The sequence below is a fragment of the Podarcis filfolensis genome, assembly GCF_964270895.1.
Source record: "Podarcis filfolensis genome assembly, chromosome: 13".
NCBI classification, from domain to species: Eukaryota; Metazoa; Chordata; class Lepidosauria; order Squamata; family Lacertidae; genus Podarcis; species Podarcis filfolensis.
In genome coordinates this window covers 27,935,289-27,962,920 of record NC_139615.1, presented here as the reverse complement: position 1 = coordinate 27,962,920, position 27,632 = coordinate 27,935,289, and the positions used below count along the sequence as shown (strand labels likewise).

At 44.1% G+C, this 27,632-nt stretch overlaps 1 protein-coding gene across 13 annotated transcripts in view; it reads left to right on the top strand.

The window, feature by feature from the left end:
• The first annotated feature begins 3,651 nt into the window (after positions 1 to 3,651).
• MED24 (mediator complex subunit 24) overlaps positions 3,652 to 27,632 on the top strand; it is a 52,949-nt gene continuing 28,968 nt past the window's right edge. For 9 of the 13 annotated variants that reach the window (XR_014540994.1, XM_083582586.1, XM_083582584.1 and 6 more), the window contains exons 1-9: positions 3,652 to 3,754; positions 6,583 to 6,724; positions 11,740 to 11,822; positions 12,884 to 12,922; positions 15,842 to 15,915; positions 20,959 to 21,182; positions 21,755 to 21,866; positions 21,977 to 22,127; positions 25,208 to 25,321. Coding sequence is in view for 12 of the 13 variants with exons in the window: in XM_083582586.1 (XP_083438712.1) it covers positions 6,592 to 6,724; positions 11,740 to 11,822; positions 12,884 to 12,922; positions 15,842 to 15,915; positions 20,959 to 21,182; positions 21,755 to 21,866; positions 21,977 to 22,127; positions 25,208 to 25,321 (930 nt within the window). In the remaining variant the exon portion in view is untranslated. The remainder of the gene's footprint in view (positions 3,755 to 6,582; positions 6,725 to 11,739; positions 11,823 to 12,883; positions 12,923 to 15,841; positions 15,916 to 20,958; positions 21,183 to 21,754; positions 21,867 to 21,976; positions 22,128 to 25,207; positions 25,322 to 27,632) is intronic. The other 4 variants (XM_083582585.1, XM_083582593.1, XM_083582590.1 and 1 more) reach the window with 1 other exon arrangement.

Here is a 27,632-nt window from a genome sequence, read left to right as displayed (position 1 = left end):
CCAGCCACTCTGGGTGGGTCCCAACAGAATATTAAAAACACGATAAAACATCAAATCCTTCTCAAATTGCTACCCTTTCATGACAAGCAAAGTCAGCTGTCTGTGACAAACACCTCACTCTGTCTCGAGGTTGCAGTTAGAACATCAAGCCAAAATGGTGAAATGTACTGAGGTCATTTAGGTATCTTGTGACAAAGCTACTGTAAATCTAAAATCACCTCCCAAACTACTAACCTGATCCTTCAGAGGTCGTGCAACCCCATCTAATACTGGATGAAGACTTATTTTCAAACATCTAACCCATCCAAACTAGAACTTCCATCTTGTTGGGGCCAAGTTTGTTTTTGGCCAACATCCAGCCTGTTACCATCTACTTGGGTGACAAATGCAGTTTCAGTTCTAAAGCTAGGCCCAAACCCACACTGGATGTGAGTTACCTGTTTCATTGACAGCGTTGGGTCCTTCCGATGGGTGTTTATTGTGGAACTGGTGCTCCTTGTGCATGTACAGTGGTACCTTGGGTTACAGACGCTTCAGGTTACAGACGCTTCAGGTTACAGACTCCGCTAACCCAGAAATAGTACCTCGGGTTAAGAACTTTGCTTCAGGATGAGAACAGAAATCGCGCAGCCGTGGTGCAGCGGCAGCAGGAGGCCCCATTAGCTAAAGTGGTGCTTCAGGTTAAGAACAGTTTCAGGTTAAGAATGGACCTCCAGAACGAATTAAGTTCTTAACCGGAGGTACCGCTGTACTGGTAATTATTATTTTTTGCAGAATCCACATGACTTTCCCCAAAGAATCCTGGGAACTGTAGTTTGTTAAAAATGCTGGGAGGGGTAAACTACAGTTCTCAGTATTCTTTGCAGGGAGTCATTCCATTTTATCTGGATTCACCTGTTAAGGTGAAACTTAAACAAAAGCCTGTCCCCAGGTCTTTTTTCAGCTGGAACTTGCTGGAACTCAGTTCTGGCATCTCTCAGGTGGGCACCATTGCCATTCTAAGAGAACAAGGGAGGTGTTCATGGTGAGTTCCAGCACCTCTTTTTCTGGAAAAATAGCACTGCCTATTACAAACAACTGTTTTGTGGGATCTCAATTAACCATCTGCTAATTAAGCCCTCATCAAGCAGCACCTTTAAAAAAAAATGTATTGGGGAAAAGGTGTTGCAACTATTGAGAAATGGAGGCTGGTGTGGAGCTGGTATTGGCTTTTGGCAAGGCTGAGTGTATTCTGTACCACAAGGAAGGTTTTACAAACCAGCACTTAGATCAATAAGGTAAAAAAGGTAAAGGACCCCTGGACAGTTAAGTCCAGTCAGAGGCGACTATGACGTGTGGGGCTCATCTCGCTTCAAGCTGAGGGAGCTGGCGTTTGTCCACAGACAGCTTTCCGGGTCATGTGGCCAGCATGACTAAACCGCTTTTGGAGCAACGGAACACTGTGACGGAAGCCAGAGCACACGGAAACGCTGTTTCCCTTCCCGCCACAGTGGTACCTATTTATCTTCTTGCACTGGTGTGCTTTCAAACTGCTAGGTTGGGAGAAGCTGGTACAGAGCAACGGGAGCTCACCCCGTCATGCAGATTTGAACCACCAACCTTCCAATCAGCAGGCCCAAGAGGCTCAGTGATTTAGACCACAGCGCCACCCGCTCTCTGCCACTTAAATTAATTCATAAACATATGAACAGCTAAGATCTGCTGCCCCACAAAATTAAGCCTTATTATACACCACCTTTCGTTTCAGGGCAGTGGAATTGATATAGGTAACCTCTTAATTATAAGATCAGAGCATATTCCAGCAGGTTGCTGGTATTCTGAGAAAGTCCAGGTCACATCTGCGACAACATCCATTCCCTGGGTAAAAAGCTGACAGCTCAGCAGGATCACACGCTGCTGGTGAATCAATCTCTCCACCTCCTCAGGTCCCTTTCCACATCACTGCCTGATTCTTCCAGGCAGATGGCGAACACTGTAGAGTCCTCTGCTGCAAATGGAGCAGCATGTGACAGAAATGGATGCTGCAATAGTCAGAAGTTGTGATACCTGGGATGGGGAAAATGTGGCTTTTTTGGAAGGTAGGAAAGAAGAGAGATGCTCTTTGAATCAGATTGCTGGATGGAGGAGAAGGTTCTCATTATAAGGCTTTGCTGGGAACTGTGAAGGATAAACTGCATTGCCCAGAATTATTTGAAGGAAAGAATGTGCTTTGAAAGTATAGTGTGTACACAGCCTACAACTGCAATTTGTTTTCGATGCATGCTGGATGTTTTGATGAGTTGCTTGATATTACCGATTGAAAATGCAAACACAAATAAAAAGTATTAGGTGTTAGTAAAGAGAAGCTGCCTGCCCTGCCATGATTAATTTCTCCCCTGCATGTTTCATTTTCCTGTGGCTTCCTTGATGCAAACCCCTAGACCTAGTCCCCACATCCTACTACAACTAAGTCTAAGTGCATGCAACCACAGTAATTGCATATTCTTTCCCTTAATCCCCCTACCTCCATTCCCACCCCCTTCCTCTCTTGCCTCCTTTGGGTTATTTTCTAGATTGTAGACCTCCTGGGGCAGTGATCTGTCCACTCATTCTTTCAATACTCCATATAAACTCCATATATATATATATATATATATATATATATATATATATATATACATACACACTCCATATATACTCCATATAAACAATTTATTGATAATTATATTTGCAGCCAATGCTTTGCCTCTTTGCGATCAGCCGCCTCTGTGTCAAAAATTATGGCGTATTCTGTTCGGCTGAATGTATGGCTCTGTCGTACTTTTAGGGGAAGAAAGATTAGCAGTATTCTAATAGTACAGTGCCTCTCTCAGATCATTGTAGCAAGTTATTTTTGAATGAAATATAGTCTTGGACTTCATAATAACAATAATTATTATTTATACCCCGCCCATTTGGCTGGGCTTCCCCAGCCACTCTGGGTGGCTTCCAACCAAATATTAAAATACATATTCATAAATATGACCGTTAAAATATTTTCATGTGCGCTGTTGCTGTTTTGCATTTATATCCTGCCTTTATTCTATCCTAGAACCCAAAGTGGTGTACAGAAGCTTCTCAGGTTGCCAACTGACCAGGAAAAAGCAGCCTAGACTGTTTTTCAGTCGGCTTGATGGCAATAGAGATTAGCTTGATCAACTTCCAATGCCTGTTTATCAAGCTGCAGACTTGAACTGTTCTGTCAATGGCTATTAGTCATAATAGTTAAATGGAGTCTTCACTTGCCAGAGACTTGAGGCTAACAACACCTTCCTCCCTGGCAGCACTCTCTCATGTAGAGGATTACATGCTCATGATGACAACCATAAATTCAGCAGGTGTAGCTTTTGTAGCATTTGCACTTCATCTCGTAAGTTTCAACTGGCTAATGAAATAAAGAAAAAAAAATCCTGATAAGTAAGAGGGAAAACATAACTGAAAATCCACTCGTCCTCATTTGTTCCTATGCAGTGTTGATTTACAGATTATACGGAAATTATAGCCCAGACTCTAAAATAATCGCGCTAAAGTAAACCCATTAACAAGGTCTGTACAACAGCCTTTTCGCCTTTGTAAGCGTGCTCAGTCTCGCAGCCTAAAAACTACACCTCCCAGAAGCCCGTGCGGCTTAGAGGTTGGTTCCAGCCAATCCGGGCAGGGTTCTTTGTTAGGTGCAAAGATGGCGGAGCCCAGGAACTAAGACGATTGTGTTTCTTTTGTACAGGAAAGGAAATCGGTAAGTGTTGGCAGCGCATTCTCCCCTTTTAGCGGCCAAATTCCGCTTTGGCCAACCAGTTCTGCTTGCCAGAGCTAGTTATAGAACCCGGGCACCCCAATCTCCCACCTTTGTTTTAATTCCGGTGCAAACTATCTTCAGCTTTTCGCGATCTCTCTATTTGTTGAATGAATGCACCAGGTCCGATGTGTTCAGAATTTAGCAGGGAATCCCATATGTGTGCATATGAAATAAAGTCCCTCTGAATTTAACGGGATTTACTCCCAAGTAAGCATATTTAACATTGCAACCAAAGAGTATACACTCAGGATCTCCAAATCAGGCCTAAATGTTCTGTATTAAGTGCTCTTGATTACTTGTTCTTGGTTCAAAGTATGAAAAGCGTCTTGCTGGCTTAGACCAAGACCTAGCATCATTTATTTATTTGTAAGAATCTTAGCAAGTGCCAGGTGGTCCAACATAAATTAGCGGTTCACTATGATCTGCCTTCTTCCAATCTCTTTTCTAGTCTACATTATTTTCCTAGGGTTTTTTTTTTTAAGGACTAGTGTCTTTGACCTGGGTTCTCAGACCTCCCTAATAGATGAGGAGTAGCTGGATGTAGTTATTCAAATGTAAGATGAAGATATTTCATATCATTTTACTTGTCTCATGCGTTGGTTAACAACCACTTCATGGATTACTCCTTTTTTTTGTAATGTAGCCTAAGATTGACACTGTTAGACTCAGTGCAACTTCCAAAGAAGCATGATGCACAGGAATGGATTCTCAACATGTTTTACAAGTACTGTAAAGTGGGGACTATGATATGTTGTTGTATTTTCAGAGTGCACCATCCAGTGTTCATTGTGCTTTAAAGAGGACAGGTTTCTTTGCTGAGGAGTTCACAGCCTAAAACGTGTCTCATAAACATATGCTCATTCAGGAGCGATGGTTAGTAATGGCTCTGTGAATGTATATTTAACATCAAATACTGGCTTGTGAAAAAGCCCTTTTATCTGAGCAGATGTAAGCTGGCGTGAATGCCTGCTTCTTACCTGTTCTGTGTGTGAGAATCTGCATAGGTGTGCTTGTTCTGCTGGTCTTGTAAACATAGGACCAGCCATCACTGCTGGTTTACTAGTAAACTGAGATTTTCCCAAAAGAGGCGTAAGAAGAGGCCTGCTGGATCAGATGAAAGGTCCATCTAATTCAGCATCTGCTTTCCCACAGTGGCCAGTAGACACTTCTAGGATGCCTACAAGCTTAGTTTGAAGATAGTGGCCCTTCCCAGCTGTTACCACCTTCCAACTGGTATTCAGTGGTTTACAGCAAGAATATGGAAGCTCCATATAGGCATCATGGCTAATAGGCATTCATATATTTTTTCCTCCTTAAATTTGTCTAATCCCTTTTTAAAACTATCACCACATCTTCTGACAGCAAGAATAAATAAATTATACATTGTAGTGATGAAGGACTTAAGTCTGACAAGAATCATCTACAAATCAAATTCGTTGTGTGACTACGTTCCAGTACTATGGGTTGCCATTTTCTCCACATCATGTCCACTCTTCATTTTCTTTCTTTCCAAAAAAAAAAACAAAACCCCACCCAAGTGATTTATTCCTTCCTCCTGGGAAAGGTACTCTAACCACTTGATCATTTGAGTTGCCTCTTCCTGCACCTTTTACAGCTACATATCCTTCTTGAGATGAGCTTAACAGAATGTATGCCACAGGGGTAGGGAGACCTGATCTGGGCCTGATCCAGCAGACCTGATCCTTCTCTCTCCTACCTGCAGCAAATGGGATGGATTAGAGTGATGTGCAAATGTGGTCTACCTGTCCTGCTGATCTTATTCATTTAATTTTGGTTCTGGGTCAGACAAACCAGGTAGAATGGTGGGATTTACCAAATATCTTCTGCTTTCTGTAGCTCAGCCCTTCTGTTTCTTAGAAAAAAGCATTAGAATTTGACATGCGAAAATGATTTCCTCCCTAGGCCTGGGAGTATAAACCAGGAATTCAGGTTTCCCACTTTTTCTACCACCCAATTTGCAAAACCTACCAGTGCCATTTCATATTTGCTGCATTTGTATAGGCATGCAACATTTGAAGCAAGGTTCAGAGACTTGTTTTTGATCATTTGCAACATTAAATTGCAAAATCGCGCTATATTTTAAGCAAAGGAATTTATGGCTTTGGTCATCAGTAATTAAATGGGATGCCTGACATAGTCACTCAGGCTGCAGTCATAAACATAATTAGAGAATTGGTTCTTTTGAACACAGAGGGACTTACATCCTGATTAAAAACATGTATAGGATTGCATTGTTTAAAACCAGTGGGCTGGTCAGAGGTGCTCCTGTAGAATAACGACCTATCTAAAACCTGGACATGCTTATGTATGTGCACAAGCTATATGAACGATGCTTCCTTCCCTAACTCATCTAGCACCGTATGGCACTACCTGCTTTTCAAATGTATTTTCTGGAAGTGGAAATAGAGGACAGGATCTAGCTGCCTCTCACATTTGAATGTCAAGTACTGTTCTTTGAGGGAGACAGCTTGTCATAAGCCAAATGTCTAAGCAAAATGGGGCCTGTATATGGCATATAGGAGGTGGGAGGGATAAGAGTATGGGCTTGGGAAACACAGGTTCAAATCTTTGTGTACAGGAAGTACATGGGAGGCACTGAGAAAGGGTTCTCTTAGCCTAAAGGATGTAGGGGTTACTCTCTGCACACAGAAAAATGTTATAGGGTTGTTTAATAATAACTGGAGTGCTGGAAACTCGAGAGGGATATATGGCAGAGTTGCTGTGTCATGTTTTTCTGTTTCCTTTAGGACAGGAAGATGATGAAAGTGGTCAACCTCAAACAGGCCATCCTCCAGGCTTGGAAGGAGCGGTGGAGTGATTACCAGTGGGCCATAAACATGAAGAAGTTCTTTCCCCGGGGGACTACATGGGACATCCTGAATTTAGCAGGTCTGGTTCAAAGTTCGTACAAATCATAAGTGTTGAGTTTGTTTTTCCTAAAGTTAACTTTGTGACCTATAAGCAATAAATTGCAGTTGCCTACTGTTTTGACAGCATAGATATTAGCACTTGACTGAAAATGCCCCAGCCACAGCGGTGGTTTCTAGTTCTTTATAGCGCTGCATTATATTAAATTTAGTCGCTACAGGGAGGTCCATCATGTTAGAGATGATGCAGGTGGTGCTGCAGGTTTGGAGTAACTACCTTTTTCCTTCTGAAAAGAAATATATTTTCTCTAGTTTGGGTGCTGCCTAAAGAACTTCAGCAAGCTGACAGCTACAAATTATGAAATGGATAAAAAAAGTAATATTCGAGTCTTGCGGCTTTTTCTAATGCCCCATCTCTTCCCTCTTATGCTATGCTACTTGCACATGAGTAAGAAGGTGTGTGTGTAGTTTGTTTGCTTTCAGATGCTTTAAATTATTTTTCTATTTTGATGTGTACCACCCTGTGCTCCACCAGGAATAGAAAAGAAATTTAATAAAGGGGGGAAAATACATTTCATGTGTATTGTGTCAGAATACAAGGCAGTAAACATGACTAAATCACAATGTAGTTGTACATTTTGGTGCTGCAAAAGACAATTAGTTAAGGTGAATGGGCCCCATGCAACTGAATATTCTGGATTCATCAATTGTTTTATATTTTGTATTTTAAGACTCAAGTTGTGGGCAGTTTTGAAAGAGGCTGCTACTGACGTTGCCTCTGCCTGCTCCTGTTATGAAGATAAATTCAGATAATTAGACAGAGATCAATTTGCCAGATCTGTGTGTGCCTTGACTTGTGTCTCACCGTTTGCCCACATAAAGGATGTATATACCCCCTTTTTTTTTGCTGTACCCCAGTACCATTTTTCAAACATAATACCAAACCATGGTTTAGCATGATGGCCAGCCTAGTTCGCAGGCAAATTACGGTTTGTGTTCAACAAACTATGATTTATTACGGGGTGGGGGACTGAATTTGGCTGGTGGGCCAGATCCAAAAATTCCTCAACTCTCTGCAGGCCACATTGGCAGGTGGGTGGGTGGGGGCTGTCCGCCTCTCAGCTATCTGATGTTGCATGGTGGTTTGCCTTGCTTCAGAGTAGCCATGGACTGGAAAACCAGGAACAAACCTTGGTTACAGCTTGTGATTTGTGTGAAGCAAGACAAACTAAAAGGCCTGGGTTTAGATGACATGCTAAGCCAAACCATGGATTAGCTCGCAGCAGCAGGCCCAGAGAAGGAATAAAGCGGCTGCAAGTTCCTCTCTGGGTACCCTCACGCCTGTGTTCATGCTAAGCCATAGTTCGGCTTAGTGTTATGAGCAAGCCAGACCATTCTCAACTCTGTTAAAATTTGTCTTTGCTTAGGCTCTTGCCAGTGTATTAACTAAAGTTTTTGTTGATTAATCAACCAATTAAACTGAGGTTGGTCAGACTGGCTTGCAGTGGCCTTCAAACATTTTGTTAAGACTCATCTGTTTCTGGAAGGCCTTTTGATGAGCTGTAACTTTAGCAGGTCTATCTCCTTACCGGTTCTTCAATTTTATTGCGCATCTCGCAGTCATTGAAAACGAATCTAAAAACTTATGCAATGTTTTAAGTTGGCTTTGGAAAGTTTAAATTTGGGGTTTTTTTATCGTTGGGCTGATGTGTGGTTCTGATACAGCCCAAAAGGTGGGATAGGAATGAATTAAAAAGCACATAGTTATAATAATTAGAAGCATCACTTTCACATTGTGTGCATTGAAAATTAAAGAAGAAAAGCAGAAGGAGGGATCTAAGGCAAGTCAGACCGACTCAACTGTTCTGAGGTCTCTTAATGTTCTGATTGCTAGAACTGGAGTGATTGAGAAGAAGTAATGGGTGGAGTTATGAGAGTAAAACTCCTGGTTGTCTTCTTGGAGCAAGAATGAGTAGTACAGAGTTCAAATCAATCTTATGTCCTGTTTAAACTTTGGAGCAAGCCTATTTTAAAATCATGCTGTAAAGATAAAGGACCTCTGGATGGTTAAGTCCAGTCAAAGGTGACTATGGAGTTGCAGTGCTTATCTTGCTTTCAGGCTGAGGGAGCTGGCATTTGCCCACAGACAGCTTTCTGGGTCATGTGGCCAGCATGACTAAACTGCTTTTGGTGCAACGGAGCACCGTGATGGAAATCAGAGTGCACAGAAACACCGTATACTTTCCTGCCGCAGCAGTACTTATTTATCTACTTGCACTGGTGTGCTTTCAAACTGCTAGGTTGGCAGTTCTCAAGTAGAGAACTATGGTTAAACCATAGTTTATCTGTTGTTTGTCTGGATTTGAACATAATGCTAATCTGTAGTAAATTACAAACAGAAGTGGAAATGTCTGAGCCCCTCTTCATGGTCACACCAGAGGATGAGGACGACATGCAAGCCCCAGATTCTCCTTGCCTTGTTCACATAATGATAAACCATAGTTTGCTGTTCCATCTGAATGGGACCACAGTGAAAATTAAACTTGTTTCAGATTTAATTTTCTTATACAGTTACACCTTCAGACCATGTTGCCCTCTAGATCCTGAAACCTGAGACCTAAGTAGACACTGTCCACAGGTTGTCATACTTGGTTTCATAACATTAAGGACTAAAAGCTTGCTTTTTAGGGAAATATTACATATGAGATACTTGGAATTCTTCTATATTACTGAATTTTGTGTTACCACTTCCCTGTAGTTTTCTGGGCTTCCCTCTCTTTTGGCTGTTGCTTGCATTCCTCTTCTGTTTTAATAATTTCTTTTCTTTTCAAAACCCAGATGACACTTTTATGGTCATTTTAGTTATCTTTTCTTGTACGGTACAAGCTTTGGAATTAAGTTTGCACAGCACTTTTTTTTTTAAGGCGGCAAAGATTTTATGGCTGGGATCTGTTTTGTTTAATTTTGTAACATACCATGTGGATTAATGATGAACTATAAACCGCAGTGATCATCATTAATACTCCTGCGTGACTTATGGAGTTTTCCAGCTGAACCACAGAAGATTTGGGTCCTTTGTTTGGACGTGACAACTTTATGTCTGCGTAAGCTGTGGAAACTCTCCTCCACATGAAGGCCATGGATGGACTGTAAAGATGGGTCCCTTTGTGAGTAGCTGTAGTAGTTGGAGGAGGAATAATCACGGTGTTGACATTGATAACTCTCCAAAGGTCATAGGAGATGGATATGAAGGATATGCCCATTGGAGGGAAGTCCTCATGTTGTGAACTGCTTTGGGTAGATGGAACTGTGAGTAGGCCTAGCGGTTGCTAAGGCAACACTGTGAAGGGTACCTTAGGAAGGACTGTAGTAAACTGAGCCTTGAGTGGGCTGGTCAGCCTTAAAAGGGCACACCTGTGGTGGCTGTAGCTGTTGCTATGGGCAACTTCAAAATACAGATAACTGAGAAATGAATTGATTTTAGAATGCTGTGTTACTTTTATTGTTGTTAGCCGCTCTGAGCCCGGCTTCGGCTGGGGAGGGCGGGATATAAATAAATTATTATTATTAGTATTATTATTATTAGCAATAGCATTAGACATAGGCTGCAGCACCACTGGCTAGGCCTAGCGATTGCTGACACTGGAACAACTTAATGGCTGAGATTGCTGTTTGGGGTAGACCCCCACTGGGCCTAAATTGTTGATAGGGGTGTTGTTCACTGTGAAGGTGTGCATTGCCTGAATTGTTAGTTTGCCTTTGGCGTAGTCTCTCTAGTTGTGGTTGGCGACCTTTTGAGTGCACTGTGGATGTTGATGCGAGGCAGGGCCGGATTTAGGTTTTATGAGGCCCTAAGTGACTGAAGGTAATAGGGCACTCTATATGTCCAGCTGTCCTTTGTCAACAACAAATTGTCTTTTTTTTAAAATATATGCTATATGGTAATTTGTGGACCTAATAGGTCCATACACAACACAAAACACTGTTGCTGTATGTAGGTTTTATTTTATTTGTTTTTTATCTTATATTTTGGAAATGTACATCCTGGTTTTTTGTTTCCTTTTTAAAAAAAAATGGGCCCCCAAGAGAGTGGGGCCCTAATATAATAATAATAACTTTTTATTTATACCCCGCCCTTCCCGGTTCAGAAAACCGGGCTCAGGGCGGCTAACAACAAATTTAAAACACTTAATTGTAGAAGCAGCATAAAATACAGTATAAAAAACATGAATAACAATAAAATTCAAAGTTCTTGTTTAGCTTATACGTAAATCCGGCACTGATGGGCGGGGTGTGTCATTTATACACCGGTAGGCAAAGAGGGCCAACCATGCAATGGGGGATTGTGGCCTTTTTTGGGGTCTGATTCGAAAAGGGAGTGGGAAGTAATAGTTAAAGGGCACACAGTAAAATGGGTTTGACTTGGAAAATCCCCCCCCCACACCCCTGTAGTTATTCAGATGGTTAATCAAAAGCTTGACTGAGCAGATAAGACGTATGCTGCCCCTTTCAGCCTTGCCAAATCTGGCATGTTGGCAGGCTGCCACTGGGAAGCGCATGCCAGCAGTTGGTGCTCATTCTGCTGAGAGATCTTGCCTGCCATCTCTCCACAGCCCCTTCCCTCCATACCACCTTCAGTCTTAGGAAAAAGCACCTGCAAACGCTGATGCTGCCAGCGAGCAGAGGTGAGGTCTGAGAAGAGTCTGTGTACATGTCCTTTTCCATCTGAGGCCGCAGAGGTCAGGCAGAGGTCATTGCATTGACTGCAGCAATTTCTGCACATGGGGAGAGTGTGTGGCCACGGTGTCCATTTCCTATCCAGAATGCCACCAACTGCCTCTTTTCTTCCTTGAATTATTTACTCCACTGCCGCCGCCGCCGCCAGAGAATGCAATATTATAGCATCCTTGCAATTCCTGAGAGTTCCCCACGTTTTGTGAGAGGCTTTTGCCATAATGGTCTTTATTCTTCATGAGCGTGTATATACATTTCCAAGATTGAATTTCTTTCCTTTTTTTCTTATTTTTTTAATTGCAGAAGCACTTCTTGAGCAAGCCATGATTGGCCCATCGCCAAACCCACTGCTCCTGTCCTATCTGAAGTATGCCATTAGTTCCCAGGTAATAATCCCATCGTAAACCCTTTCATCTTCAGAGTGCGTAAACACATTAATGGGTGAATTATTTAGTTAGGAAATCTGTACGTTTTTTAAAAATTGATTTTTTGACAGAACCATGACCTAAGTAACTCGACAAAGTTTTCCTGCTTTTTTCCTTTCTGAAGTACTTGACCACTTTTTTTTTTACAATGCATAATTTTTATGAAATAAATAAATATTTATTTATTTTGCATGATTCTGTAGTTCTTACTCGTTTGCATAATTTATTCTGGTTTTGCTAAATTGTGGGGAAGGTGATATGCAGGGCATTGAAGCTCCATCCCAAACCACTGGAAATCTTACTAAGTGCCTTTTCTGGATTCAGAAATTTCAAAATAAGTTACCCACACATTTTTGGGCACATCTTTACAACCACAAGCGCTAGACACTTTTAAAAAGCAAAACATGTGCATCTGAAGAAGCAGAATTCTGAAGAATTCTGTGCCAGTGTAGTCTTGAATGTTATATTTTTGGTTTAGGAATTCAAGGGTTGTTACAAGCCGTTGGACCAATTAGAAAGAAAAATAAGTGAATGTTTACTAAGCAGTTGCTACTAAAGGACCTGTGGGTCTGAAAGAGAATCCTGGGGATATTTTGTTCACCTTGCGCCAAGTTGATACTGACAGTGCGTTTTCTCACATAGCAATTTTCCCAAGATGAAAATGACAAATAGCCTTTCCTCTCTCTTCCTCTTACTACAAGAGGTGCTTGGCTCTGTGCATACAAGATGCTTGCAAGAGCCCTCGCCACAGAGAGAGGCTTTTCAGTTGCTTTTTAACTTCTTTCCTCCTCTCTACTCGCTCACTGTAAAGTTGATGTGAAGCAAATATGCCATCACCTAAAAATGTCTGTTTAAATTTGTGCCAGACCAGTGCTTGAGCAACAAGCTGCGTCCCTGTTAAGTGACCTTGTCGCCCCCCCTCGGCGGTCGAAATGGCAAGGCTTGTTTGTGGATTGGTTTGTTTAAATGTTATCTTTGGCTTGTAACCATTTCTCTCTCTCTCTGGTTTGTATTGTTTACAGATGGTGTCCTATTCTTCAGTTCTGATGGCCATCAGCAAGGTAGCATTCAAGCATTTCTTTCTCCACCTTTACCTAAATCCTGAGCACCGCTTTCTTTCCTGATATCCCTTGATAGAAGGCATCAGTGAATACTGAGGGATTGCGGGAACGTCACTGCAGCATTGTGTATGATATACAACCAGCAGCTTTTGTAAGCTCAGGAGAGAAGCACAGCAATGGCATGTTTCTAGCCCTCATCATTATGTACAAATGTAGTTACTATTGATGGCTGAAAGCTGTCAGAATATACGTTGCAGGTTTTGCTAAACTGAAGTTTTGAGAGGAGTTGAGGCCTGTTTGCATTCTAGCATTCTCCGAGTTTATCCCTGCCTTCTTTTTCAGACATGTACCTTTCCCTTCTTTCCTAGTCCTTCATAAGTGAATCAGTATATGCTTCACAATATGGTAGAAAATAAAATAGAAACGGCATGGTTTGTCGGGTTCTTTACAGAATTTGAGATTTTAAAAGACTTACAAAGCCCTTGCTAAACTGGAAAAAAGAGATCATGATGTTTAAACAGGCAGCAAATCTGAATCCATCCCTCCTGAGCCTCTCACATGGTAGTCTTGCTCACCTCCTACTTGAGATCCATTAACTGCAGCTACCAGGAGTTGAACCTCAGCTCTCATATATAAAAACATCCTCTTCACTGCTGGGCTTCCAACCCTGTATAAGTGTAGGCTGAGTAGAGGTTAGCAGACAAAAGCCAACAGAAATCCAAATGGTACACAACAAATGGAATATTCAATACCTTTCCTTTAGCGTTTCTTTGCAGAGTTTCTTTCGTCAGTTACTAAAGTATTTTCAAAGTGGGCCTAGTTTAAAAATGTACGCCCCAGAGGGTGTTTGCCGTGGACCCCCTCTTCCCCCCTCTCCCCTCGTTTTGTACCAGGAAGACTCCAAATCACTTCTGGATTTCTTTAATGGATAGCCAGGGCAAAATGCAATCCAAACCAAAACCAAGGTGCTGATAGTTGGTGATTCAGTGGATTGGGGAGTTGATGTTTTGCCCATTCTGGATTGAGTTGCACTCTCACTTAAGGAGCAGGTTTGTAACTTGGGGGTGGGGGTGGGGTTCTGTTACATCCAGCCCCCTCCTTAGACGCTTGAGTTGCATACATGGGACAAAACGACCTTTCATCAGCTAGGCGTACTAATTATGGCCCCTTCTAGGCAGAGATGGCCTTGGTGCAATTATCATTGCTCTTGTAACAGCCAAGCTAGACTATATGAGGTGCTGCAGCTGGTTCAGAACATCGCTGGAGTGAAATAATTCTGAAACTCCAGTACTGATTCTAAAAAAATGCGTTGGAAATGGTGCGCTGCTGGACTCAATTTGAGAAACTGTGATAAACTGTACTACTTATTTATTTTATTTATTTCATAAAAAATTGTATGGCACTTGATTATAAGAAAAAGAAACTTGTACTGTATTTTTGGACTGCACCACTTCAAATGGAATTAACAAAAACCTGTGTAGGAAGAAAACAAGGATCTCAAGGTCCTTTCCTAGCCATCTCTTCAGTGTGTCAGTTTTCTATGTAAAGTGTGAGATTGATGTAATTTTTACATGAAGTATTTAAAAACACTGTCCCACAACTCTACTCTTGAGTAGTACAGCCTTTGGAGCAATCTACTAAGTAGTTTTGCTGAGAATTTAGACATGAATGGCCGCTGTGTCATGGACTATAAAATTACAAGGATAGCAGTCTTACAAGGATCTACAAGGCAAAATGTGAAATGGAAACTGGAAACCAGTGTACAAGTGTTCTGCTTAGACTACTGAGGATTGAAATCTCTGCATGACGACAGTCTTGGGGCTGTTCATATCTCCTCTTCCCCACCTACCACATTAGATTCCTTAAACTGGCACGTGTTTCACCATTCTGTTGACCTAGGCCTGGTCTATACCGTCCAAAACAGTTTGAAGTTCGTATCGTGATACTGGTTTCATAATTTTTGACCTGGCAATATATTGCAAATTGTGTGTGCTATGCAAAAATCTAAATGTGGGACAAACCAGGAAGCTAGCCAGAATCTCTACATAGCTCCATGCCTATTTCAGACATTGTGATATATCAGTATATCACAGTGTTTAGCTGGTGATATATCACAAAGCTGAAAACCAGACATCGCCCAGCCCTACTGTTCACCTCTACATAGTTCCATCCATATTTCAGACATTGTGATGTTTAAAGGTAAAGGGACCCCTCCAGTCGTGACCGACTCTGGGGTTGCGGAGATGAGGGAGCCAGCGTACAGCTTCTGGGTCGTGTGGCCAGCATAACTAAGCTGCTTCTGGCGAACCAGAGCAGCGCACGGAAACGCTGTTTACCTTCCCGCCAGAGCAGTACCTATTTATCTACTTGCACTTTGACGTGCTTTCAAACTGCTAGGTTGGCAGGAGCAGGGACGGAGCAACGGGAGCTCACCCCATCGCGGGGATTCGGACCGCCGACCTTCTGATCGGCAAGTCCTAGGCTCTGTGGTTTAACCCACAGCACCACCCACGTCCCTTGCGATGTTTGCCTGGTGATATATTGCAATGTTGAAAACCAGATATCACCCAGCTATGACTCTTAGCTGTGTTTATAAGACCAAGCGTGCACTTCCAGCTCACAGTTCTTTCCTTTCTTTTCACGCTTTGATTTCTCTCTTTTCATAGAATGTATGAAGAGCCTTATAAATCAGACCAAAAGCCCATATAGCCCAGTATCTTATTCTTGGAGTGGCTAGCTAGGTGCCTATGGGAAGCCTGCACACAAGACCTGAGCACAACGGCACTCCCAACTTGTGATTCCAAGCAACTGGCAGTTCACAGCCATTATGTCTTCATTCCCTTTTGAAGCTGTCCCAAGTCCGTGTTTCGCATGCTTTTCTTTTGACACCAGCTCTTGCTTTTGTTTTACCTGTTTCAGTTTGATGACTTCTCCCGAGACCTCTGTGTCCAGTCATTGCTGGAAATCATGGATATGTTCTGTGACCGGCTCAGGTAGGGAGTGAGGGATACTTTTCGGTACACACGTATGTAGTGCGACATAATCCAGGGTGGGCAGAAGCTAATCAGTAATCAGCTAATGGACCACCTGGCACCTGCTGCTTGTTGGGATTGTTGAAAAAGAATTACTGAGTAGGTGGGCCTTCATCTGATCTGGCAAGGGACTCCTTAGGTTCTTAAATAAGAGCACGTACAGTACTTTTCCGTGTATAAGACTAGGTTTTTTCTTTAAAAATCATGCTAAAAAATGTGGGTCATCTTATACATGGGTATAAGGGTGGATGTTTGATTGGTTGCTGCCGCAGCTGTTAGCAGCTATTGAGCGTGTTATTGGTTGCTGCGTCAATGGTTGGTGTTGATTGGTTGACGCTGCGGCAATTGGGCGGGTGATTGGCAGCTTCTGCCAGTGAGGGGACAGACGAGAAGCAGACTTTGCGACATGTGCGGGTGAGTGATTTTCAGCAATTCCCCCCTAAAAAAAGCTCAACAGTCCTGGGTAACCCCCCCCAAAAGCTCAACAACTCTGTGCCATCTCCCCCCATTTTCTTAAATTTGAGTCCTCCAAAATAGGGGGCGTCTTATACACGGAAAAGTACAGTACTCCGTTTTGCTGAACTGTGCTTTGACTCTAGTTACTGGTAGGTAGCCATGTTGGTCTGCCGTAGTCGAAACAAAATAAAAAAATTCCTTCCAGCAGCACCTTAGAGACCAACTAAGTTTGTTCTTGGTATGAGCTTTTGTGTGCTGGAAGGAATTTTTTTATTTTGTGCCTTGACTGTTATTGTAAATTGGATCATGGTAATTCTAGTTTTTTTAAAAAAAGCTCCTACAAGACTGAAATTGACCCACAGCAGACATAAACAACAACTAACAGCCACCAACTACATCTCCTAATAATTAAAGCAGAACTAATTTGCATTGGATATACAGTATACTTGCCCATGTAAGAACATGAAAGTGTAATGAGAGGTTTCTTCACCCAACAAAATGCTTACCAGAAAAAGATTAGAGAAGGGAAAGACTACGCTGAAATGGCAAAACTGACCAGAAAGCTCAAGGACCAGGAAGACAAGAAATTCAAGAAAGAATGGGAAAAGTTTATAATTTATTTAGGAGTGGCTGATGAAAACATTGGCAGAGTTTTAATCTCCCTTGTAATGTAACAGATACTATGGACAATATGGATAGGTATAAAATACAGATTACGAAATAATATGCAGTTGAAAATGTTGACAATAGGACCCATGGAGGGGATGGGGAGAAGTCTTAAGATTCAGAGTAATCTCTTTATATGGTTGTGTATGGTTATAAATTTATATCCGCAAAATAAAAAAAAATTCAGAAAAAAGAACATGAAAGTGTACTGCTAGATCAAACCAAGGCCTGGCTAGTCCAGAGTGTCTTTAGAGTATGTTCTTGATACTTGGAAACAATGGGGCTGTGTGCTATGCTAGTCATACTCAGAGCAGACCTATTGAAAATAATGAACCGAAGGTGGGGGTGGGGGGAGAAAAAAGAAAATAATGAACTGAAGTTCATCATGTTCATTAACTTCAGCGGGTCTATTCTGAGTATGACCAGCATTGGATACCACCCTATGATGGCATACTAGAGTGGAGGTGCTTTCTTAGGTAGGTTGGCCCAAGCCACAGAAGTCCTTGTAGCTCAAAATCAGCTACTAGACTTGTGATGTAAAGCAATGGGGAGCCACAGGAAAGCTTTTTAGCCTATATAACATGCTGTATGACAGTGGCGCTGTGAGCCTAGGACTTGCTGATCAGAAGGTCGCGGTTTGAATCCCCGCGACAGGGTGAGCTCCTGTTGCTCGGTCTCTGCTCCTGCCAACCTAGCAGTTCGAAAGCACATCAAAGTGCAAGTAGATAAATAGGTACCGCTCCGGCGGGAAGGTAAATGGCGTTTCCGTGCGCTGCTCTGGTTCGCCAGAAGCGGCTTAGTCAAGCTGGCCACATGACCCGGAAGCTGTACGCCGGCTCCCTCGGCCAATAAAGCGAGATGAGCGCCGCAACCCCAGAGTCGGCTACGACTGGACCTAATGGTCAGGGGTCCCTTTACCTTTACCTATGACAGTATTAAATGTGACAATGTGCTACTTTTTAAATATAGATTCATCAAGTGCCTTGTCCAGTGGCCGTAAGTAGCTAGGGACAGAGTTCTACAGGACACGCATATGCATGCACACAAAATACAGTCAATTGAAGTTTGGCGGATGAAGAGCCCTTACAATGAAAATACCTAAATTGGCAGCAATATGTGCTTAAACCCCCTGAGTTTCATGCAGTGACTGACATTGCAAATGTTATATTTGCAACTGTGAAGACTAGAAATGCGCTTTTTAAAATGTGCAGAATGATGTATCAGTAAAAGAACACAAGAATTGTCAGGAAACCCAGTTCTGCCCTCCGTACAGGAGAACCACCGTTTTTCATGGAACTCTTATATCTTTGGTTTTATCAAAGAATAAAACCCCTGCCTTTCTAAAATCTTGACAAAGCCTGTGATATTTTTTCTATAGGAGCCCTTAGTTTATTTAGAGCTAACAGGTGAGTACACTGGAGCAGACTGAAACAGGAGGAAGCAGGAACTCTCCCTTCCTGCAACAAAACAGAAACAATGAATATTAACCTGTCACCAGAATGGTGATAAACAGCTGTTCTCAGCCATATACAAAGCCGACGACTTAATCCTCTCCCTGGTTAATTCAATCTTCTGTTTTTCAATTTGATCAAAACCCTTCAAGTCTGGGATTATTTGTTCCTACTGCAGTAGTGCTTGTCCCGTTGAGAGGGTTTCTTCTTCAATCCTCGTTCGCTTTCTGAGCCAGGCCACTTTAATCATAGGCTTGGATAATTTTCCTTTCCCCTTTTTAATTTGTTTAAACAAAGGCAAGTACTGTGGCGATGGTGAATGTGACAGTGTACCCAGCAGTGCCACAGGGTGCAAGCTCCAGATGCTTGATTTCTTCCAGTCATCGATTCTGGTGTCCAAGGATGGTAGGAGAAATCCCCCATTATCCTCTCCCTTCCTGGGGTTGCTGTGAAGCCCCAGTAAAACAGTATTGGGCAGAGATGCTTGCAGGCTTAAGGAGGTTGGGCAACAGAGTTTTGCGACTTGAGCCATTCTCTGAGCCCCTACATTCCCCAAGTACTGCTGTGTGGTGGCAGTAATGATACGTCACATTATTGTGAATAGCTTTTAAAAGGTAAAGGGACCCCTGACCATTAGGTCCAGGCGTGGCTGACTCTGGGGTTGCGGCGCTCATCTCGCTTTATTGGCTGAGGGAGCCGTCGTACAGCTTGGTACGTACATGCTGGTCATGTGGCCAGCATGACTAAGCCGCTTCTAGCGAACCAGAGCAGCGCACGGAAACGCCGTTTACCTTCCCACCAGAACGGTACCTATTTATCTACTTGCACTTTGACGTGCCTTCGAATTGCTAGGTGGGCAGGAGCAGGGACCGAGCAACGGGAGCTCACCCCATCGCAGGGATTCGAACTGCTGACCTCGGCAAGTCCTAGGCTCTGTGGTTTAGACCACAGCGCCACCCACGTCCCTTGTGAATAGCTTTACGTACATATTATCTCAGTGATTCTTAAAATAGTCCCGTAAGGTAGGTACCTGAGTGTCGTTACGCTTATATTGCAGATGGAGGGTTGAAGCTGAGATAATGGCTTGCCTGAGCACCCTGGCAGGTTCCTGTTGAAGATATGATTTGAACCAGGAACTTCCTGGTTTGCAGTTTATTCTCTTAATAGGCTGCACAGAGTCCCTGAAAATGTACTTAGTCTTCTTTTCACTGAACCACACACAGCTTTGCAGCTTTTATTCACTACTTCCTATGGATGAAGTGAAGGCACGCACCATATGTCATAAATGCATCTGCCTCCACCTCCCTTGTCTATTGCATTCAGCATCTTCACATAGTAAATATGCCTAGACTTGCCAGACCATTGGGACTCTCAGGAATGAGGCTACTGTATCTCTTCAGTAAGGGCAGTTAGAGTGCTCAGACATCACTGTGGAAAAACCAGTTACAGTGATACCTCAGGTTACACACGCTTCATGTTACATATGCTTCAGGTTACAGACTCCGCTAACCCAGAAATAGTGCTTCAGGTTAAGAACTTTGCTTCAGGATGAGAACAGAAATCGTGCTCTGGCGGTGCATCAGCAGCAGGATGCCCCATTAGCTAAAGTGGTGCTTCAGGTTAAGAACAGTTTCAGGTTAAGAATGGACCTCCAGAACGAATTAAGTACTTAACCTGAGGTACCACTGTACTGTGAAACTCACATGAGGCAGCTGAGGAAGAGGAAAATTTCCAACAATAATTTCCGACCCCTTTCAGTGTTCCTCCCTTCTTGCTGCACTCAAACAACAGCAGAAATTTGAGTAGAGCAAGGATGGAGAGACACTGAGGGACTGTTCTTTTTTTTAAAAAGCAAGCAAACTAGTTTTAATGAGGAGAAATAGCAGAGCTGGGGGTAAACAGAAGGAGAGGGGATAAGGCAAGGAAAGAGGGGTTATCTGTGCAAGAGAGAGTTCAGAAAAGTAAGGAGGGGGTAAGAAAAAGGGGAATGAAGGTGAAAGTGAGAGGGCAAAGGGGACTGCACAAAAGGAGGGAGTGTGAGGCATGGGAATGGAGTTGAAGATGAAGGTGGGGGCATGAAAAGGTATTTAGGTGGCCAGTCACTGTTTTTCTACTAGTTCAAGCCTCCTGTCCCGCCTCTGTCATTTGGCACAGTAAAGCAGAACACAAATAGAAAAAAGACCTTCCCTGATTGTGTTCACATTCAAGTTGTCTTTTCTGCTCCCATCTCTGTCCTGCTTCCCCTCCCCCTGAGAAGTTACTGGATGGTCCTCAACACACTTTTCTTTTGGTGGTTCTTTCATTGTCTCCCAAGTTCCCATGCGCATCTGAGTGGAGCTTGGGGGGGGGGGAGAATGAGACCTGGAAAATGATGCAGGTGTCACCGAAGTCATGTGACTGAATTTGCCCCCTCTTTTTTCTTTCTGTGCAGCTGCCACGGCAAGGCAGAAGAATGCATTGGCCTCTGCCGTGCCTTGATGAGTGTCCTCAATTGGATGCTGCGCTGCGCTGCCTTCTACACAGAGAAGATGAAGGAGCCTCTGGAGCAGGGGTCTGCGGAGAACCAGCTCACAATGTGCCTAGAGCGGCTGGCAAAGATCCTGGGCAGCACCAAGAACCGGGCCCTGATTCATATAGCCAAGTTGGAAGAGACACGTACGTGGCTGGTGGTCTTGTGGGAGAGAGGCAAAATATTTACATTGAGAACTGTAGGGCTTGATTTGAATCCAAGATTCCAGTGCCAACTACAGAACTCTCCTGTAGTTTTGGTATGGATTCCCCCCCCCCCCCCGAAAATCACAAGGGCCCTTTACAAGATCTGAAGTAGCACCACCCCAGTCTTCTTTATTCACGGGCCTTGTTTCTTCTCCTCTGCCTACATGGAGATTGCACTGCTGCTTCCCTATTGGGCAAGCCTGCTGTTTCACAGCTTTCCCTCAAAAAAATTAATATTTGGAAATACTCTGATGCCTGTTTTTAAACTTCAGAGTCTCCATTGCCTTTTTAAAAAGTTCAACATGGAAGCAGTATCTTCAGCGTTCGAGGTGTGATCCCAAACATTAATAAATTTACCTGGTCACGATAAAAGCCTCAGTTTGAGGAAACGGTTTCACTTAGAAGGTCCTGGGGTCAACCCCTAGCATCTCCCAAGGCAGCAGAACTGGGGAAAATCTGTTACCAAGGACTAAGACTTGATTGGAATTTAAAATGCTGCTTTTCCTTTTTAGCTTCCTGGAGCGCGATCGAACAATCTCTTTCCAAGCTGGGAGACAATTTAGGACACATCAGCAACAGCCAGTTACAAAGCCAGGCAGAGGAGTGCATCAGCCTTGTCAAGAGGTGGGCAGATGGCAGCTGCACAGTGAGGAGCGAGCTTTTTCCTCTCCATACACAAACGGAACCGAACTTCTAATACCTCTTCTTCCTCCCTGTCCCAATTTTCCACACAGTATCCCCACTATGCTCTCTGTGCACGCGGAACAGCTGAACAAAACTGGCTTCCCCACGATCCATGCCGTGGTGCTGCTAGAGGGGACAATGAACCTGACTGGAGAGCCGCAGCCGCTGGTGGAGCAACTCATGATGGTCAAAAGGATGCAGGTATGGCTGGACCATAGGAAGGATGCTTTGTCTCACTGCGTCTGTGACTCCCATTGGACTGGGCTGCGCAGTCCCATCGCATGGTAGAAATGCTCCACTTCAGACTGCAGCTGGGGGCTTGCATATTTGAATTTTCTTCCATGAATAAAGAAGAACATCCAGCACTTTGGTAGCTAGCATGTCGTAGGAAGACTGGACTAGATCCCTTCCCCGCTGGCACAGAGTTTTCTATATGAATAATGTGCCTGTACAGCAGTGAGTTCAGTCCTGTGGTCCCTCCTATGCATTCCGAAACGGTACTGTCCAGGATCAGTTTTACCATGAGGCGAACTGTTTATCTAGTCTGGGCATCTGTTGTACCTCTCTTTTGAAATACAGATTAAAACAATGGAAAATTAAAGAGAGTTAGATGACAGTAGGAGACCTATACTGGCTGTATAGTGCTGGCTTTGCCCTATAAGTTTGGGGATGGAAAGAGGAAAAAGGCAGATGTAGCTTTTTAAGCAAACTTTCTGTGCTTTTGGCTGGAAACTTGGGAGAGCCGGGAGCTTCTAGTCTCTGGAGAGAATGCTTCAGCATAATTTCTCCCGCTGTTATTCACTTAGCAGGCTGATGACCAAGGCCCAAGTTTTCTTGTGGTGCTTCTCTCTTTCTCTCTGAAGTGTAGGAGGGGATGATGGCTTCATAACTGGACGTAAGGGTGCTTAGTACCGTAGTTGAAATGTATAGGAGGGGGAAGATGCAGGAAGTTACCCACAGAGGTGGTGTATAGGGGAGCTTGCAGTAAAGGAGGGAGGAATGGATATGAGGGTAAAGGTGAAAACAGGTACGTGGTGGGGCTGCAGAATGCAAAAGAGAAGTGGCTTCAGAAATGGCTTGGGAAGGTGGAAAACAAGCTTAGTAATTGTATGGGGTGGGAAGGGGAAGGAAGCTCTAGGGGGTTAATGTGGGGGGAATGGCAGGGGGTTGGTGAGCAGGAGTGCAGCCCCTAGTAAAAGAAAAATGTGGTTGTGTGTGTGTGTGTGTCGCTGCAGGGAAGAGAGCAAAACATGGAGTGGGTGTCTATGATAAGAAAGGATACATTTACTGGCCGTTTGCCCCTTGTTATTGAAATTGGAGTCCTACCTTGCTGTGTATGGGCATGAATGAATCTGTGTAGAAGTGGGTGCAAAGAACAGGGAAGAACCTATTTGAGTCAAGAGAGTTTGGAGGAGCTGAGAGGGAGGCAGTATTTTTGTGAAGAGCTGTCAGACAGGGGTTGGGAAAAACCAGGACTAGACTTTGGGAGAGGGAGGCTCTGTTATTTAGTAGCATAGGGAGGTGGGGGCCGTATCTGCTTTCTAATAAGAGAAGTACACAGGAGCCATGCCATCTGTCCTCTAAGCCCTTCTCATTCATTTGTGGGTGAGGAAGGGGGGGGCGCTGCACTCTCTTAGTGGAAAGAGGGACTGTCGGTGCTTATAGGCACTTGTTGGCTAGGATAAATTATTACAGGTTATCAAGCCCAGCTGCAGTTTGTGGACTCTTGGCTGAAGGATCATGATGCACAACACTCTTCAGAGTGTGGGAAGTCTGCTTTGCGTGAGAAGTTGGGGTGATGGTGGAATGGGACTGCTGGATAGTCCAACGAGTTGCATCCAGCCTTTTTTTTTTTGTCAGTACTGCGCCACTCTGAATCCAATGTTCCCTGAGGAACATTTGGATCCCTTCCAGTCGGGATTCAGGCCTCATCATGGGACTGAAACTGCCTTGGTTGATGATCTCCGGCGGGCTAGGGACAAAGGTGAGAGCTGTTTCCTAGTTCTGCTGGATCTCTCAGCGGCGTTTGATACCGTCGCCAATAACATCCTTCTGGACCGTCTTCAGGGGCTGGGAGCTGGAGGCACTGTCATACAGTGGTTCCGCTCCTTCCTCCTGGGCCGTGTTCAGAAAGTGGTGGGGGGGGGGATGAGTGTTCAGACCCCTGGGCTCTCACTTGTGGGGTGCCTCAGGGTTCTGTCCTCTCCCCCATGCTTTTCAACATTTACATGCAGCCGCTGGGAGAGATCATCAGGAGGTTTGGGCTGGGCGTTCATCAGTATGCGGATGATACCCAGCTCTACCTCTCTTTATAATCAGAACCAGTGAAGGCGGTGAAGGTCCTGTGTGAGTGTCTGGAGGCGGTTGGAGGATGGATGGCGGCTAACAGATTGAGGTTGAATCCTGACAAGACAGAAGTACTGTTTTGGGGGGACAGGAGGCGGGCAGGTGTGGAGGATTCCCTGGTCCTGAATGGGGTAACTGTGTCCCTGAAGGACCAGGTGCGCAGCCTGGGAGTCATTTTGGACTCACAGCTGTCCATGGAGGCACAGGTCAAATCTGTATCCAGGGCAGCTGTTTACCAGCTCCATCCGGTACGTAGGCTGCCTGCAGACTGTCTTGCCAGAGTGGTACATGCTCTGGTTATCTCCCGCTTGGACTACTGCAATGTGCTCTACGTGGGGCTACCTTTGAAGGTGACCCGGAAACTACAACTAATCCAGAATGCGGCAACTAGACTGGTGACTGGGAGTGGCCGCTGAGACCATATAACACCGGTCTTGAAAGACCTACATTGGCTCCCAGTACATTTCTGAGCACAATTCAAAGTGTTGGTGCTGACCTTTAAAGCCCTAAACGGCCTCGGTCCAGTATATCTGAAGGAGCGTCTCCTCCCCCATCGTTCTGCCTGGACACTGAGGTCCAGCTCCGAGGGCCTTCTGGCGGTTCCCTCACTGCGAGAGGCTAAGTTACAGGGAACCAGGCAGAGGGCCTTCTCGGTAGTGGCGCCCGCCCTGTGGAACACCCTCCCATCAGATGTCAAAGCGAAAAACATCTACCTGACATTCAGAAGACATCTGAAGGCAGCCCTGTTCAGGGAAGTTTTTAATATGTGACATTTTAGTGTATCTTTCATCTTTGTTGGAAGCCGCCCAGAGTGGCTGGGGAAACCCAGCCAGATGGGCGGGGTACAAATAATAAATTATTATTATTATTATTATTATTATTATTATTATTATTATCCTGAAGCCTTCTCTCCCTGTGTCTCTTCTCCCTGCTAGCGCATTCCGTCCCCGCTTTTCATTCTGGAAATCTGGAAAGCCTGCTTTGTGGGGCTGATTGAGTCTCCTGAAGGGACAGAGGAACTCAAATGGACAGCCTTCACATTCCTCAAGGTAAGGTGCCCTTAGGCCCAAATAGCTGGGGCTCAGCCTTTCGTAAAGTTCTTTTGTTGCCATCTGAGTTTCCCAGCTTACTGAGCAACAGAGACCAAAAGGGTTATGGGAAGTTGGATAAATTCATGGTCTTTTTAGGGCATCAGGTACAAGAGAGAGGGCAGTAACTCAGTGGTAGAGCGCATGCGTTGCATGCCCAAAGTCCAGTCTTTGGTATCTCCATGTGAGGGCTGGGGAACATCCCTTGCCTGAAATCCTGGAGACAGCTGGTCACTCCCAGTTGATGCAGACAGTACTGAACTAGAGGGACCCATAGTCTGACTTGATACAAAGCAGTTCCCTGCATTCCTGATACATTGCCTTAGCCCATGTTTCCTCCTGAGCTATGTGGCTGACCTAGGTGAAGTGAACGGGTTTCACGTTATCCCTCACTTACCCCGCTTCTCCGTAATTAAACAGTTCCCCCCCCCCCCCGTATCAGGCTTCTTTCTGCTTCTGTTTTCTGACATTGCACAGGCTTGATAGACTCTCCCAAATATCTGGTTGATATTCCCGTTTTTCCAGCCTGGTTACACACACACACCCAATTAGCCTTGGGGGTCTACCTGCAGCCCCCTGTCCCCTGCTTCATTTTTTGATAGGGACACCTTTGGAAACGTGTATGTGGAACATTCAGACACTGATTCCAAACTTTTAGCAGAAACTGTGAGTTATATGTTCAAGGCTGTGGTTGTTTCTGCAACTGCAAGGTCTAGAAATGTTATTTAAGCAAAATGGGGAAGGAGAGTGTCTCAATAACCTGACCACTCTAGTGCTCCTTTCTAGGTTCTCAACCAGGGAATCTAAACCTGTGGCCTTCAGGTGTCATTGGACTCACTCCCATCAGCCTGAGTCAGTTTGGCCAGCGGGTCAGGAATCGGGAACTGTAATTGAATGACATCTGGAAAGCTACAGATTCTCAATCTCTGCTTAAAACCTTTATTGAGCTCTGGCTGGGACCCAGCCTAATGAGTACCTGGGGCTGTTCTTGGGCCCCGGAGTTCTCTTCAGGTATAGAAGGCATGGATAGGTGTGTCCAACCTCGACCTCTGCAATTGGCAGGCAGCACGAGACCTCTGGATTGGCCAGTCTTGTGAGCACTTTGGAGCCCAGCCTTTTGCTTTTGACTGGTCAACAGAACGGTAACTTCTGCCAACTCTACTCCAGTCCTCACCTCTGGCTTCAGGAACCCTGGGTTGGTAAAACACGCTGCTGATCAGGATCAAGTATGGCTGCCCCTGTATCAGTCCTGGCACAACGCAGCTGCAACATTAGGGATTAGGAATAAAAAGGAAGAAATATCAAAATCCTCTAGGGTCTTGGTCAAAGACTTTTACTCTCACACTGTAACCTCTGCCGTGCTAATTCTTGCCCTTTGTAATCATAGTTTCCCCCATCTGCATCAATCCAGGTTCTCAGATCTACTAGCAGCTGGGGTCTTAGATGCCATTCACTATTATAGTGAGTGGAAACACCAATCTCTTCTCATGCTCTTTCTGGGCTGTCATCCTTGGTAGAGCCTGGAGGAGTATCTGTATTTAGCTATATACTTCTTTTATTTTTTATTTTTTTTGCAATGTAAACATAAGCCAGATGGCTCTGTCTTCCTTCTCCCTGGCTTTCTTGGTAAACACACTCGTGACGCTGCTAGATTCCCCCAAAGAGATCCAGCAAATTGCAACTTAGCATTCCCTGCCTGCTCAGTAAATCTCCATTGCAACTCAAGTACATCATGTAACTTATCAGCCATGCAAAGAGGAATAAATTAAGAAGTATGAAAGAGACAAACACACACACACACTCCTGAACAAACTGGAAAGCAAAAGAAATAACCAACAGTTAATCTCTGGAGCTTGTTGCCATATGATAGCATGAAGATCAGATTAGAGATGCCTAATTCTACATTTAGGAGTTTGTTGGTTTTTTGAATATTTATTTCCAGTTTCATGTGCAAAATGCTTTCTTATCTTCAAAAGCAAGGGAGAAATCGGTTTCATAGCCGAGTTGAGATTTGAAACCTTCTGATTCAATATTTAGTGCCCTCGACCACATTAGCATCCACCCCAGATTTGTCACTGGAAGTAATTAAGCCAGTTTGCGACTTTGACTTGATTGATAAGGAGACCGGAAGCGGCAACCACACTGACTTCGAACCTTTTCTGAGCATTAGTTAGGCTAGTTTCACGTCATGGAATGTTCGTAGATGGAACATGAAATGTTCTAATATCGGAGTGTGAAGATAATAGTAACAAGAAGTTGAAAAACATCTTGG